The 16893-nt window shown below is 39.9% G+C and overlaps 2 protein-coding genes across 6 annotated transcripts in view; one reads left to right on the top strand and one right to left on the bottom strand.

Moving 5' to 3' along the window:
• Window positions 1-283: 283 nt before the first annotated feature.
• rnf215 (ring finger protein 215) lies at window positions 284-7313 on the bottom strand. 3 transcript variants are annotated; one of them, XM_014170492.2, is made up of 10 exons: window positions 6917-7313; window positions 6479-6640; window positions 5110-5181; window positions 4775-4860; window positions 4361-4415; window positions 4101-4205; window positions 3745-3858; window positions 3438-3575; window positions 1496-1598; window positions 284-1300 (listed from the first exon to the last, which is right to left on the bottom strand). In XM_014170492.2, exons 1-10 carry the CDS (start codon window positions 7148-7150, stop codon window positions 1278-1280), a joined length of 1092 nt encoding a protein of 363 aa, XP_014025967.1. In that variant the 5' UTR covers window positions 7151-7313; the 3' UTR covers window positions 284-1277. The 3 variants fall into 3 exon arrangements, with proteins under 3 accessions (XP_014025967.1, XP_014025966.1, XP_014025968.1); XM_014170491.2 differs by having other exon boundaries at window positions 3745-3861; window positions 6917-7312; XM_014170493.2 differs by lacking the exon at window positions 5110-5181 and having other exon boundaries at window positions 3745-3861; window positions 6917-7312.
• Window positions 7314-7655: 342 nt separating this feature from the next.
• LOC106584883 (SEC14-like protein 2) overlaps window positions 7656-16893 on the top strand; it is a 51861-nt gene continuing 42623 nt past the window's right edge. Inside the window, exons 1-2 of one of the 3 annotated variants that reach the window (XM_045706674.1) lie at window positions 7656-8312; window positions 9060-9135. In XM_045706674.1, coding sequence (XP_045562630.1) covers window positions 9079-9135 — 57 coding nt within the window. In that variant the 5' untranslated portion in view covers window positions 7656-8312; window positions 9060-9078. Of the gene's footprint in view, window positions 8313-9059; window positions 9240-16893 lie in introns of those variants that run through there. The other 2 variants (XM_014170488.2, XM_014170489.2) reach the window with 2 other exon arrangements.

Genomic DNA, 16893 nt, shown 5'->3' with positions numbered 1-16893 from the left:
AGGAGTAACAATATAATTCTCTCCCCACCCTTATTCCAATTAGTTCAGAATTAACACAAACTTTGAAATTGTATTCCTTAAGTAGACAATAGTCTGGATGAAATTAGTCCATCTATACAAATTTAAATTAACTTTTGAGATTATACTGACCCTGTGATATGGTGGAATATGGGCCCCAAATGACCAGATGTGTTTTGATGCCAGTTAGCAACACACTGTTAACCATGCTTTGTACCATATTGCATTTAACATCCATGCAAATACAACTTAACCAAGCTATATCTTATTTTTTCACATTAAAATGCCTTGGACTTTAATTTCCCTGTAAAGAACATACATGGAATTCCACTACAGATTAACAGAACATTAGAATGCCTGACATGTATAGACACTTTCACCATGAGGCACCAGTACTCTATCACACATGCAGCAAGAGAGGAGGGTGGGAGAGAATAGAGTAACGTCATTGTACGGTATGTTATCCCAGGAAGAATGTACTGTTTGTTTCAACACTGGTACAGTAACATTTGTTTTACAGTACCACATAGATAAGTGAAGCTGCTTCAGGATTGGCTGTCCCTAAAAGGTCAGAGGTCAACATTGTCCAATAAGAAGGCCAGCTGCTGGGAGAAGCTCCCCCGCCCACAATCCAGTGCAAGAAGAAGAGGTGTGGTCTGGAACTGTTACTGAAAACTAGTCACGAAAGACGACAAGACAACTTGATCCCAATGTTCTGGGCCCAGCTTTTCAGAAGTTATGTGATTGGATTCCGGATTCGGACAGGATTAAAAATGATTATAAAAATGTAACTGAAAAATGTGATTATGATCCTCCGGATAAAGATTTGGTAATCCAATCTGAACTTTAATCATGTCATTTTTGCATTTTCAAAACTCTAAAAGGTTTGGATTAGGATAGTTTTTAGGATAGTTTTTATGCCAAAAACCTGGATTATCTTGATCCCCCATTCATGTAGTTTACTCATCTCTGTTACCCTATGACAGTGTAGAAGTAGTACCACAATTTGTCCAGCAGATGTCAAGATTTAGGCCTGTTCAAAACACTGAAAATCCAAATTCTGTGATCTTGATATTGTGGTATCTGGATCAGAATGATCCTATCTGATTTTTTTCTGAAAACTGGCTCAAAAACAGCCAGATTGATCTGAACCTGGATAGCAAAAATGGGGATTACAGAATCGAAATTCTGATCCAGATTAAAAGTTTTTAAAAACTGGGCCCTGGTCAGTGGGGTGAGGAGCTGGGCCAAGGCTACCATTAGCTGTCTCTACAGAGGTTACCTGTGGATGGAAGGGCAAGATGACAGTCAAAGGGAATAGCTAATTAACCCGGGTACCAAATACAATCACCAACGCTACATTAGATTTCAAATGTGTTAATTGCATTTGGCAAATAAAGTTGCACTTATGTGTACAGGCAAGTAGAGCTCTTACTAAGTATGCTGCGTTTACACAGGGGGCAGGTGTATAACTTACTGAGTATGCTGCGTTTACACAGAGGACAGGTGTGCTGCAGGAGCAACCACGGATCCACACAGTCCCTGTGGAACTCATGGAGGCAGGGCAGCACGCGAAGACACTGCAACACACAGTCACACACCACCAGGTGAGTTAGCATACTACTAACACTCGTGTCTAAAGTAGAATTTACAGAATTGATATGTGTTATACATCTTACTTTCTATGTAACATATGACATGTTTGTGTGTGTTTCTGAGTAGTTCCAGAGGGGTATACTACAAAGCAGGATCAACGAGTTAGCAGTAGCTAACTAAAAAAAAAAAATGCCAGAAATAACTTGATTTTCTGGTTCATTAACGCTGGAATCACTAAAGCAGTAATTTGGACTGCTAATATATATTTTTTAAATATGCCCCCCTTCGTCTTTGCCTAAATAAGTCTTTATAACACATCTTAATATCACAAACAGAACTGGAGTTGCAACCCGTTTTAGGAGGACATGTAATTGTTTTAATGGTTTTCCGCCGTTGCCCCTCGTCCTCCCGACAGTAGGGTCTGCTCCCCTCCTTTTCCCAACAGTTGAAGGTGCCATGCCCTGTTGACAATCACCCCGATAACTGTCATGAAACTATACTAAAACTAATTTCACACATATAAAAACAGATGAAATAAACAAAGTAAAGTATGATGGGGGAGAATGGGTAAGTTGATGAGCGAGGGGAAGCGAACAATGCATAATTATGTACTCACCAATTGTGAATGAAGAACAGGTCTTTCCATTCTATTGATCTATTCTAATTATAATGTCAAAATGATACATACACTATATCAGTCCATCGAATCCAAACAGTCTTATCAGTCTACTCTGGCCTATTTGGAGTACACAGTGAGAGCGTGCGTATTTTACAATGGCAAGAAGACCAAGATGAATAGATGCACATGCTGCGTTAGCGTTACTACAAAATCTGAATGAAAACTACACAGAAATGAATCATGACATCTCTGATGATTATTCTTCTGATTCTGAGCCTCAGCCTAAACCTCTAAGGCCTAAGTGCAAAAAAGCCAGACCAGTACACACTGAGCAGGTGCCCGCGGCACCACCAAATGAAAATGGTGAGACAGGAGAGAGGAAGGGACGGCACCGCTTGGATAAAACAAGCCGGTGACAATGCTTTGGGACGATTATCAGCACAAAATGTTATCACAAAGAGCAGGCCCTACATCTCAAGCAAAAAAACAGCATAGGCAACACACTCACCAGCTGACAATTGACTATTTTTGACTGCTGTCATATCGACACATTAATTATAATGCAATTATTGCTTTTGTGCCGACTTTCGCTATTTATCAAGAACACTGCTCTTATAATGATGTTTAGGATACTGACCGTGCGTCTTGCTGACCGTGAGTCTTGGACGATGGGGTATTTATTTTATTTTGACGTAATAAAAATGAGCTGTTACCGCATTCCAACACAAGCTTTCCGTTTCATAGTTGTAACTAAGGCACTCCACGAATAAAATTGATTTTGCACTTGAATTAGTGTTTTTTTGTTTTTACATATAGTCTACAGTAACAAAATAATGAAAATGCTACTGTATTATTTTACATTTAAAAATAAATGGTATTCTAATGTTACCCAAGACCTTCATTAACACAACCAAATTATTATTTTTGCGATAGCATATATGAAATGTATTAATTACACTGTTAGAATGTTGCAGTTAAAATGACTGCTCATTAACTTGAAAGGGGGGTCCCTCGAGGCCCATCGGTTCTAGTGTTAAGAAAGATAAACTTAGATATGAGTTTTTTGTTGAGTCAATTTGACCATGCCCAAGTCAAGCTTAGCTGTAAAAAACAACAATGCTATTTCAGAATATTTAGACAAGTTAGCTGGCTAACTCCTTGATCCTGCTTTGTAGTATACCCCTCAGGAGTCAGTCAGTCTGACCTGGTTGTTGTTGAACTGTTCCAGACAGACAGCACAGTTGTCTGTCTCTAGCTGCGCTGGGTCACACCACGGTTTGGGCTGCCGGTACATCCTGGTCTTCAGGGAAGACAGTCTCTTCAGGATGTCCTGTTTTGGTAACTGTAGGAATGATTAAGTCATGAATATTATGGTGAATGTTTCTACATCATTAATTTTAAAGCATCTCATTTTCATACTGTCGTTCAGTGTCTGTTTACTTAAATTTGCTTTAGATTAGTGTGTCTGCTAATTGCTGAATGATTAAAAGAGGAAAATGGTTCAACTCTACCTCCAGGTCGTCATTGAGTTGGTTGTCCTGGTACTGCCATCGAGCCTGAACTATGACCCCTGTACAGAGGATCAGAGCCACCAGTAGGACCGTGTTCCACAGCTGATGCAGGTACTTCTGGAGGACAACACATAACAGGACCGAGCATGGATGTTAACCTACCTCTGAATCATTTGTTTACGTTTGTCACACAACAGAGATGTAGGAAAAAGCAACGAGTTGCACAGATCAGTGATTTGTTAGATCTAGCCTGTGAGGAGTTGTAGCGTAAAAATCAGATTATCTTTGGTTAGAATGTCATTGATTATTTATTTTGTTGTCCCTATTCATTTGAATGTATGCCATGGTGTTCACACCTGGACCTGCGAGTTGGTCTCTCCGGTGCAGATGACCCCCTGCCACTCTCCATACAGACCGCCTCTGGAGAGACCGCACGTGGACCACAACGTCAGGGTGGCCCCCTACAATACCACCAGAGAGGAGGTTGTACACACATCCAAAGTAATAACATGAGCTGGACAGTAGAGTGATACAATGCATAGAAAACTGGAAATGTCCGCTGACTATTTTGCTGTTCTCTAAGGTGATAAAGTTTATGGCAAAAAGATGATCTTACCAAGTTGTCCTGTAGAATAGTCTTGTATGTGATTTTCACAGTAGCATGAAGGCCCCTATGAAATAAACCATAGAGTTAACTCCCTCAGTGTCTCTATATTAGTCAGTATGCTATAGTATATTCATACAATCAAAGCTATACTCCCAAGTCGCGCAGTGGTCTAAGGCACTGCATCTCAGTGCTAGAGGCGTCACTTCAGACATCCTGGTTCAATTCCAGGCTGAATCACAACTGGCCGTGATTGGGAGTCCCATAGGGCGGTGCACAATTGGCCCAGCGTTGTCCGGGTTTGGCCGGTGTAGGCCGTCATTGTAAATAAGAATTTGTTCTTAACTGACTTGCCTAGTTAAATATATACACAGAGAGGGATCCTTGTGTAGACTAGTATTGTTTCGTTTTCCATCACTGTGGTACCTGAGGAGTGCTCCGATAAGCTTGGTAACATTTTCTGATGTCTGGATGACAATGACTGGCTTAGAGAGGACTTGGGACAGATCCATCTAGAAGGAGAATACAGGAGAGAATAGTAGTTATCATAGACCATATATCATTGTTCTATCTCTATGGGGTTATACTGTAAAGCAGTAGTAGAGGAGTGGTTACTCTAACAGCTGACAATTATAGAGCAACATTGGTGTTATGCTCTATAGTAGTGGTCACCAACCCTGGTCCAGGAGAGCTACAGGGTGTGCAGACTTTTGCTCCAGCCCAGCACTAACACAGCCAGTGTGTAAGAAAATGACTTTTACCTCTCTGATAGTGTTCTGATTGAGGGCTAGGATGATGAGTGCAGAAGCCCCCAGGACCAAGGCTCGTTTCATCTAACAAAGAGAGATAGTGGTTATATACTTACTTCAGACTTACTTTACCCAGACTGATATATTTGCATGTGTTAAAAGTGTGTAAAAATAATATTAATCATATTTCATGCTGAAACCCTCCTACTAAACACTATTCACTAAGTTAAAGATGTATATTTAGGTTAACGTTTTACAGCTTTGCCATTCTATTTTTTATTTGAAAATCATCTTTGTGTAATAATTTCATATTTGACATGTTATAAGGCCACACAGAGGGCCAGAGATAATTACAGACACCTGTACAAAGTACCCAAAAGGGACACTAAATGTCATGTGATAGATTACAATGATAAAATCCTGGATTTAAAAAAATCTGGTAGTTTCCTGGTAAATTTCCTGTAATATACCCTCCCTTTGCAACCCTAGGTGAAACTCTGTGGTGCTGAAGAACAGATACAACATTCAGACAGTTATTCATCTCTCACTGATCAGGGTATAGTTTGTTGTGTGTCATAATACTTATTTCACCAAATATACAAATTATTCAACAAAACAGTGGACTGACAGACTGTTCTTCCCATGCCCATGTGAGTGATTCCTCACAAAACCAGGACAAAAAAGATTTTGGGGATTATCACTAAATTGAATCCATAAAATGATCCTTTTGAGGAAGGATTGTTGATGTACAGTAAGTATACAAAACATTAAGAACATCTGCTCTTTCCATGACAGACTGACCAGGTGAAAGCTCCATTATTGATGTCACTCGTTAAATACACTTCAATCAGTGTAGATGAAGGGGAGGAGACAGGTTAAATAATGATTTTTAAGCAATTTACCAGTAGGCCTATGGTCTCATGAGTCTTCTCAAGTACCCCCTAGAGATAGACCAAGTACACCCAGGGGTCATAGTACCACTGGTTGGGAACCACTGAGCATATTATGTTCAACAATGTATATATTTTTTAAGTTACCAACTCAAAACTTTTATATTTTCAATATTCATGTTTACATTTTATTCATAAATGAATGTACAAAAATTGCATTTAAATCAAAATACTACTCATATTACAGAACAAGCGGTAAAGCTTAATATGAAATAAAATGTTGCTTTGTAGCACCTACAGATCATGCCGTCTTAAAGGAAGCCTAGGTAACGCCAGAAACTTTGATAAATGATTTTTCAATTATGCTTTTAGATACAAATGTCAAATATATGTCAACAATCCTTCCTTCAAAGAATCATTCTATGGATTACATTTTGTGAAAATCCCCAAAATCATGGTCTTTTTTTGTATTGTTTCCTCCCTGAACTCACTTTATTGACAACGGCAGCAGCAAAGGATTCCTGGCTGTTCCCAGCAGTGGAAGCTTTGCTCTCCTCCACTTTGACAGGCACCACACCTATCCATGGCTCCTGGTCTTTGGCTTGGACACCCCCACCTTTGCCCCGGCTCACCTGCGGCTCCTCATCCTGCACCTGAACAATGGCAATTGGAAACACTGGGGTCATTATATGATTATTACTGGGAAATATCATAGACTTATCCTATGCAGACATTGCATGCTTGATGATTCAAAATGCAATGGTGAAAATAACAGATTTTAAGCTATTGCTAGACAATATAGATTACTGTATATATACACTGTATATGTTATTTTCTCAGTAACTGTAATGTTTATATCCATATCATGTTACACATACAAATCCAGTGGTTTTACATAGCAGAGCCTAGCCAGCTGTAACATCACTCACTAATATGAGGTCCCCTTCGAGATCATGCTCTTGTTGATTGTGTTTTTCGGGTACGCTGCTGCTTTCCCAGTTCGCTTCGAGCACCTCGCCTTGTAGAACGGTGCTGACATCTGGACGTTCTCTCAGCAGAATCTCGACCAAGGCGACCTGAGCGCCCGTAACTAGCAGACACGACAAGAACGAAGGAGCCGAGACCAGAAACACCACGGTAAAATAGCAGCAGCTTGCAGACATGGCCGAAGAAACGCGTAAATTAAAAATACTATAAACTAGATAATCATTATCAACTGTCAACCATTATTTTACAGAACCAACTAAGTTACTGTACTTTTTGGCTTGGAACCCAAAAATGTAAGCAAGAACACTACTTCCTGTAGAACAGGAAGCTGAGATGTGAGTTGACGTTTGCTTGCAAATCTGCCATCTACTGGGAAATTCAGAAAATGCTTGTTTTAGTGAATATATAACAATAATAAATGAGTTGTGTATTGTGCTTGTTTCCAGGCCCAAATGCAAGGTGTGGACTGATACTGCATGATGTGTAGCTGTTAATGTTTATTTTATTTTTTGGATGCAAACCCAAGTTTTATTATGTTGCATAAAAACAACTTGTGTTGGAAATGTTTTATTGTTATTTTTGAGGAGGACACGCTGGATCAGGTTGGGATACTGGCCCTTTAAATGGGCGTGTCCTCTCGTGTTACGCTTTTAGAGTTTCTAAACCCAGAGACGCAACTTCGCAAGACTTCCGGGAATGGTTGGGAAACAGACCAAACAGACCAGTCTGGGGTTTGTGGTTTGAGAAGTCAATGATATAAATTAAATATTATTCCTTAGCTGTTCATTTTCTCAAAATCTAAAGATACAACCTAGATTAGATCCGATGTCTTAAGTAGTTGGGCATGTTATTACTCCAAGCTCGTGAAAGTGAAAAACTGAAACGTTTTCATTTTCGTCAAAAACAACGTTATATCGACGGAGTGCCGTTGATTTGACGGCCTGCACGTGCGTAGTTCGGCACGAGACGACCGTTGTTGACCTTGGCCTGTTTCTACGCATGAGTTTAGTGAGCCAACGTCGCCTACAAGCGCGCTCTGGGATTTATACTGAAGAAGCAGTTTTAGCCTATCTCCATAGTGTACTGTCTTTGATACAGTCATTGCTTTTTACGACTTGACTGACAGGGATGAAGAGGATAACAGCGCCCTCGTAGAGCAGCTTCACACAGTGGGATCAGTCCAGCGACGAGGGGAGGGAAGTGCGTGGCATCCTCTTCGGGTCTTCAACTTCCATTAACGGAATAAAAACTGCCATTGTATCTTGTTTTGCTTTGACAGACGTGATGAGTGGCAGGGTTGGCGACCTAAGTCCGAAGCAGGCTGAGGCATTGGAGGAGGTGAATTGCTGTACTGTACATTTCTGTATCTGTGTCGCATTTATTTATGTTTGACCTGACGATATGACGGTCATCGATGCTTTTGGAACTTTGAACCTTCCTATCTTTTTCCACCACACGCACACAGACAGTGTTGGCTGCAATGTACGTTACAAGATATGATTATATGTAGAAACATGTCATGGCTACAATACGCTGTAACCTATTTATATATTTTATCAAGCTTTTCCTTCTGAGGTTTCTCTGTAATACGGGTCAGTAAAGTTGATAGGTGATTAAAATGATGGAACCACCTAACTGGGTAAAAAAAAATCTACCCTAGGCCTATTATTATAATAGGAATGATCATGTTGTTAATAATTAATAATTTATGTAATTGCAATTTACTGTATAGAATTTAGTATATGTATCTCCCTTGAAAGGTTTGGTTCTTGTGTATGATTTTAGTTTCATTTCCTAAAATATATAACTATTTGAGATGTGAGTGGAAAAACTCTTATTGAACTTACTGTGACCAATGTGCTTTGTTTTAAGAGATTAACTTCCACACAGAAGTCTGAAGCTTTCATGTGGCTTATAACAATTCATTTCACATGCTTGCTTCCATGTTTACCACTAAACTCATGTGTGCATCATCACTGATACACCTATACCCCTTTTGGCCCTCTCGCTCTCTTTCTTTCTCTCGCTCTCGCTGTCCCTCTCTCTCTGTCTCTCTCTCTGCCACCCGGTTTTATCCTTGGGCAGTTTCGAGAGAGGATTCAGGATGTTCTTCCACTGCTTCCTGCTCAGCATGACCACTTCCTGTTGCGCTGGCTCAGAGGTAAGGCAGACTAATTAACCGCCTGTTGCTTCACCACGATGGGCTTGGAACTGGAATGATCTGTTCTGGTAGGAGAGCTGCAAGGCCGTTAAGACCATGCTTGGGTAAGGTCAGACTCTCCAGTCCAGTCTAGCTCGGATAGATATGCTTCTGAAGAGGGTGATTATCATCTTTGATGGACATGTTGTTACACAGCAACAGATATTTCAGCTTCAACCGAACAATTCAACAGATAAAACTCAATGGCTTTGCAAATAGAGAAGTTACCAACTGGTTTTGGAACGGTTACTGACCATGAGAAAAGTTACAACACCTGCGTAGCTACAGTAAATGCTTTCAGTTGTTGGGGGTGGAAGGTGTTTGTAAGGTTTGAGAGAGAGGACTGTCTTTATAAATGGTATATAACTGTAATAACTTTTGAATACTTGGCTAATAGCTGGTTAACTTGGACATGAACAGTGTTAGAGCTTTCGTTAAAACTCTTCACACGGTTGCAAGTGACAGTTACAGGGCCTGAGAGAAAGAGAGAGGTCTGTGGTCTAGAGTTGATTAGTTGAGTGACAGGTTGTAGTAACACAGCGAGTGAGAGGCAGGCGTTGTAAAGAATGCCTTGTTCTACATTGGAATAGATTGGACTCACGTAGGCTCTCTGAATCCTTATAATCTAGGACTAATCTAGGGCTAATCGCATTAAACCTGTAAAACAGTGACTCATGCATCTGTTATTAGTTATGGCAGCTTAACATACCTTAGCCCTTCCACTGATGGTCTGTGTCTGTCAGGTTTTCATCTATAACTATTCCATTTGTAATTAGAAAGAGCTTGTTACTATGTGTTGATCCTTGGCAGACCATAAAAATCTTGTCTAATAATCAGAGCTGCACTCACTGCATAGAAATGTGTTGGTCTTAATGGTCGACTTTGGGCAAAACCACAAAAATAACGGCTTTAAACTGTATAACTGATCAATGCACCATCATATCAGGTAATTTAATGCTTATAAACCAAACATATTTATGAATAAGATTTTTGGCTACAGATGTGCAATTTCTTACTGATCTTTACAGCTTCAGTCTAAAAACAAATCCTTTTAAATGATGTCAACACATACTGGAAGAGTTATTGGCTAGCTACAATGACTAGCTTAGCTAACGAACTAGCTAGACTATATATACAAAAGTATGTGGACACCAATGTTCCAGGACTGCCGTTCAGAAGAAGAGATTGAACTTTACTGAGTTCTCCCCATTTGTTTGCACTATATAGATCAATGTTTTTTCTGTGATCGAATCAACATGATATCAGCCAGTGAGGGAAAAAAGTATTTGATCACCAGCTGATTTTGTACATTTGCCCAATGACAAAGAAATGATCAGTCTATAATTTTAATGGTAGGTTTATTTGAACAGTGAGAGACAGAATAACAACCAAAAAATCTAGAAAAACGCATGTCAAAAATGTTATAAATTGATTTGCATTTTAATGAGGGAAATAAGTATTTGACTCCTCTGCAAAACATGACTTTTTACTTGCTGGCAATCACAGAGGTCAGATGTTTCTTGTAGTTGGCCACCAGGTTTGCACACACATCGTTCCTGCTACAATTTACAGTCACCTATTTGGTGTTACAGACCAAGTTACAGAACAAGTAAATCATTAATTAATGTCAAGCCCATCATAATGTAAATTGAAGAAAAAAAATGCTATGTAGGCCTGCATTGAACACCACATACAGTATAGTCTACTGTAGGCTATATCATAGAAATTAAAACCTATTTCCATGTGAGAATGTTATGGGATTTGCTTAATTGGTTTTGTTGGTAGGCCTACATTATGCTCAAATAGCAACAATAAGGGCCTCCTGAGTGGTTCAGCGGTCTAAGGCACTGCATTGCAGTGCTTGAGGTGTCACTACAACCCCGGGTTCGATCCCAGGTGGTGTCACAGCCGGCCGTGACCGGGAGACCCATGAGGCGGCGTACAATTGGCCCAACATCATCCGGGTTAAGGGAGGGTTTCACCGGCCAGGATTTCCTTGTCCCATCGCGCTCTAATGACTCCTTGTGGCGGGCCGGCGCCTGCAAGCTGACTTCAGTCGCCAGCTGTACGGTGTTCCCTCCGACACATTGGTGCAGCTGGCTTCCCTGCCAAGCAGTGTAGCTTGGCAGGGTCATGTTTCAGAGGACGCATGGCTCTCGATCTTCGTCTCTCCCGAGTCCGTGAGGGAGTTGCAGCGATGAGACACGAAATTGGGGAGGAAAATGGCTAAAAGTACAAATAAATAAATATATAAATATATATATATATAGGCTACTGTATAAAACTGTAAGGGTACAGCCTCAGTGTTCACTGTGCATAAAATTCTCACAATGTTCAAGTTTTCACTCACAAGACCAAAAAGTTGCTCAGTGTCCCAAAAAATTGGAGGGAACATTAGTGGATTTGGCTTTTTCAGCCACACCCGTTGCTGACAGGTGTTTAAAATCGAGCACACAGCCATGCAAACTCCATACTTTTTACATTTTAGTCATTTAGCAGACACTCTTATCCAGAGCGACTTACAGTAGTGAATGCATACATTTCATACATCTTTTTCTCCGTACTGGTCCCCCGTGGGAATCGAACCCACAACCCTGGCGTTGCAAACACCATGCTCTACCAACTGAGCCACACGAATGGCCTTACTGAAGAGCTCAGTGAGCTCAGTGACTTTCAATGCGGCACCATCATAGGATTCCATCTTTCCAACAAGTCAGTCCGTCAAATTTCTGCCCTGCTAGAGCTTTCCTGTTCAACTGTAAGTGCTGTTATTTTGAAGTGGAAACATCTAGGAGCAACAATAGCTCAGCTGCGAAGTGGTAGGCCACACAAGCTCACAGAACGGGACCGCTGAGTGCTGAAGCGCGTAGTGCGTAAAAATCCTCTGTCCTAAGTTGCAACACTTACTACCGAGTTCCAAACTGCCTCTGGAAGCAATGTCAGCACAAGAACTGTTCGTCGGGAGCTTCATGAAATGGGTTTTCATGGCCGGGCAGCCGCACACAAGCCTAAGATCACCATGCGCGTCGGCTGGAGGGGGGTAAAGCTCGCCGCCATTGGACTCTGGAGCAGTGGAAACGCGTTCTCTTGAGTGATGAATCACGCTTCACCATCTGGCAGTCCGATGGACAAATCTGGGTTTGGAGGATGTCAGGAGAACGCTACCTGCCCCAATGCATAGTGCTTACTGTAAAGTTTGGTGGAGGAGGAATAATGGTCTGGGGCTTTTTCATGGTTTGGGCAAGGCCTGTTAGTTCCAGCGAGGGGAAATCTTAACACTACAGCATACAATGGCATTCTAGATGATTCTGTGCTTCCAACTTTGTGGGATCAGTTTGGGGAAGGCCCTTTCCTGTTTCAGTATGACAATGCCTTCGTGCGCAAAGCGAGGTCCATACAGAAATGGTTTGTCGAGATTGGTGTGGAACAACTTGACTGGCCTGCACAGTGCCCTGACCTCAACCCCATCGGACACCTTTGGGATGAATAGGAACGCTGACTGCGAGCCAGGTCTAATCGCCCAACATCAGTGCCCGACCTCACTAATGATCTTGTGGCTGAATGGATTTCTCTTTATTATTTTTAATACATTTGCCAAAATTTCTAAAAACCTGTTTTTGCTTTGTCATTATGGGGTAGTGTGTGTAGATTGATGAGAGGAAAAAAACAATTTTAACCATTTTTTAATCAGGCTGTAACGTAACAAAGTGAAAAAAGTCAAGGGGTCTGAATACTTTACAAATGCACCGTATATTATTTAGTATATGTTAAGACACGATTAAATTAAGAACAGTCTGATGGGTGACAATATTATCACTTGTGAATTATGTATTATCACTTGTGAATTATGTATTATCACTTGTGAATAATGCCCAGCATGTGAAGTAAAGCAAGAAACAGCACATACGTATTTTTGCGCAACTTTTTCTAGTCATAGTCGCACACATCATGTAACCTAGGCCATAGGCCTGTGTTTTGATAAGGTTTGTATCACAACTAAAGTGGCCAAATAACTCCAAATGTAGCATATAGACCTAGGACCCCTCGAACACGGTTAGAGAGCACATTGAAAGATGTGTCATTGCGCAATCGCATGTGAAAACAGAGTTTTGACTGGCCACTATTTAAAAGAGGATCCTAGCTTTCTTGTGCTGCTATATTTATTACTCAATTCTTAATGTTGCTAAATTCTTAAATTAAGCACAATAATCCACTTTACAACATGGCATACAAAGGCGCGTGAGTTTCAAGTTTGGGGAGGCACATTTTCACCATAAAAATGCACCTTTATAAGAAAGCATTCCATACATCATCACATTTGCAAACTTATGTAAGATTGCCTACTATTCGTAATGTGATGAGTAGATTGAATAGTCATAATTTAGGCTACAAATATAACTCAATCACTGTTCGCAAAAAAAGACTGTTCACTGCATGGCAGAGCAACTATAGCATTAAGTAGGCCTATCCGATGTTTCTTCTTTCTTTGCATGGGAAAAATGTGGTCTTTTATAAACACATATCATGTAATTCTACTATATTTTATATGACTGGAAACATTAGCAGAATCTTTTTTAATACGACAAATTACAGGGTAGCCGACTGCTGACACTGACAAACAGATAAATAAAAACAACAATGTCCATATAATAGGCCTACGAGAACGGGAGATGCAAATAGAATATGACGTCCATCTAAACTGGCGGACAAAATTATTGTAAAAAAAACTAGTAGCACTGACCCAACAATGATAAATTGTGAATTTGTGCAGTTCGCACTCACTGGGGATATTACAGATGCTCTCCGCTGGTGCCAATAAGATCAGCTATACTGTTGTTTGCTCAATTAAGTTGAGAATTTTGATAACTTAAAGACAGATTAGTATTTTCTTTACAGCAATAACAGACAGTTGCAACTCAACAATAATCTGCCCAAATTGCGAGCGCTGCTTTTCCTTCCGACTGTAGGCAATACAATTTAAAACAATCCACAATATTTTTTTGAAAAATTAGCTAATGATCCTCTGTGGCCAAATCATGCTTTAGTATCCTATTTTGAATTATTTTCTTTCTTTCTGTATAGACAGGAGTAGGCTAATAATGCTATATAATTTTGGCAATATAATTCAATTTACTTTAGGAAAAGCTTTCCCTAGCCTTATGGATGTGCTGCCTATGCTTACATATTAAAAAACGTAACTACCTCCATTCACTATTCAAGTGCAGGCTACGGATAACGTTTTTTTTTTGTGGGCCATTCTAAATCAAAAACAATTTCACCCATAGACTGTATTTAAAGACCAGATTAAATTAAGAATAGTCTAATGGGTGAGAATATTATCAAGTACTTGTCAAATTGTGAATGCGAGACTGATGAAGTGTGTGCAGCCTGGACAAGAAGCAGAACTCATGTTTTTCATGCAACGTTTTTCAAAGTCTCATCATGCAGCCTTAGAATGTAATAAAAATCTAAACATATAGCCTAACGTTTGTATCACACCTAATGTAGCGTAAATAACACTAAATTAAGCATATAGGAGGACCGGTTTCTTTGTTAACTTCTCTGGGCAAGGTGGGACATGACCGTCCCACACTATTCAACAGCCAGTGAAATAGCATGGCGCAAAATACAAAACAGCAAAAATATCATAATTTCAATTTCTCAAACATACAACTATTTTACACCATTTTAAAGATACACTTCTCCTTAATGTAACCACATTGCCCGATTTCAAAAAGGCTTTGCATCGAAAGCAAAACATTAGATTATGTTAGGAGAGTACATAGACAAAAATAACCACACAGCCATTTTCCAAGCAAGGATATATGTCACAAAAACCCAAAACACAGCCAAATGAAGCACTAACCTTTGACGATCTTCATCAGATGACACTCCTAGGACATCATGTTACTCAATACATGTATGTTTTGTTCGATAAAGTTAATATTTATATCCAAAAACAGCATTTTACATTGGCGCGTGATGTTCAGAAAATGTATTCCCACCAAAACTCCCGGTGAATGACCACATCAATTTACAAAAATACTCATCATAAACGTTGACAAAATACATAACAATTATTTTAAGAATTATAGATAGTACTCCTTTATGCAACCGCTGTGTCAGACTTTAAAATAGCTTTTCGGCGAAAGCACATTTTTCAATATTCTGAGTACATAGCTCGCCATCAAAGCAAGCTATACAGACACCCACCAAGTTCTGGGGTCACCTAAACTCAGAATTAGTATTATAAATATTCTCTTACCTTTGCTGATCTTCGTCAGAATGCACTCCCAGGACTGCTACTTTGTTTTTGTTTAAAATAATCCATATTTATGTCCAAATACCTCCGTTTTGTTCGTGCGTACAGAGCACTATCCAAAGGCATAACGCGCGAGCGCAGTACCAGAGACGAAAAGTCAAAATGTTCCATTACCCTACGTTGTTTAAAATCAATCTTTATGGTATTTTTTACGTAAAAATGCGATAATATTCCAACCGGACAATAGCGTATTCATTCAAGAAGAAAAAGAAGGAACGGCTCACTCGCGGGATCGCGCATTACCAATCCCTTTGTCCCCAGGCAGTCCACTCATTGACTGAGCTCCTATTCTCTGCCCGGTTACAGGAGACGGATGAAAAAACTTTCTGAAGGCTTTTGAAAACCAATAGAAGCCTTAGGAAGTGCAACGTGACCCCACAGACACTGTAGTTTCGATAGGGATTAGAAAGAAGAACTACAATTCTCAGATCTCTCACTTCCTGGTTGAATTCTTCTCAGGTTTTTGCCTGCCATATGAGTTACCATTCAAACAGTTTTAGAAACTTCAGAGTGTTTTCTATCCAGATAATAATAATAATAATATGCATATTCTAGTTTCTGGGCCAGAGTAGTAACCAGTTTAATTTGGGTACGTTTTTCATCCGGCCGTGAAAATACTGCCCCCTATACTTTAAGAAGTTAACACAGAATAGCCGTGTGTGCGCATTTCCTCGGAAATCCTTTGGAGAAAATACCCTTTCTATTTTATTTAGCTATGTTTATTGTATTCTTCATACAATAAAATACTATACAATAATGCCACGGAATTCTAAGCAAATCGTGTCTGCTAAATTAACTAGTGTAGCCCACAGCCATATGGCATAGCCGGATCAGGGCCTAGCATAAGGACAACTCAGAATATGCTATTTTGTTCCAGTGAAATAGGCAACATTTTCTTCAGATCATGTTTATTTATACCTGTCTAAAATAAATAATGGATTTATTGTGATGCTGTAGGCTATATTACATGGATTTATTAGACTTTTCTTAAATGTAGATGATCCAATGGTCTGCATCAGTGGCTTGTAGGCTAAGCGTGGAAGGCAGGAGATGCTAGACATGTTTATGTTAATTAACGGTCAATTACCGTGAGACCGGCAGTTATTTGCATGATAATCACCGGCTGACAAAATTTCATGACCGCCGCAGGCCTAGCACTGACCCACCCCATTTCTGTTTGAAATTTGAGAAAGGCGGAGTTGACCTTTTAATTGGTTAGACTGAGTCGACATGTTTGAATTTGGCAACCATCCTCTCAATGTAGAGAGGGTGAATGAACGGGCTGCTGCACAGTCACTATGGGAACTCTTTCTTGAGCTCCCGGTTAAATAGTGCATAACAACTTTTTTTTTACACTTAAATGGTTAAACTAGTGGGAAATATATGTGATTATTGTA

The sequence above is a fragment of the Salmo salar genome, chromosome ssa24, assembly GCF_905237065.1.
Source record: "Salmo salar chromosome ssa24, Ssal_v3.1, whole genome shotgun sequence".
NCBI lineage: Eukaryota > Metazoa > Chordata > Actinopteri > Salmoniformes > Salmonidae > Salmo > Salmo salar.
This window is presented reverse-complemented; position numbering and strand designations above follow the sequence as displayed.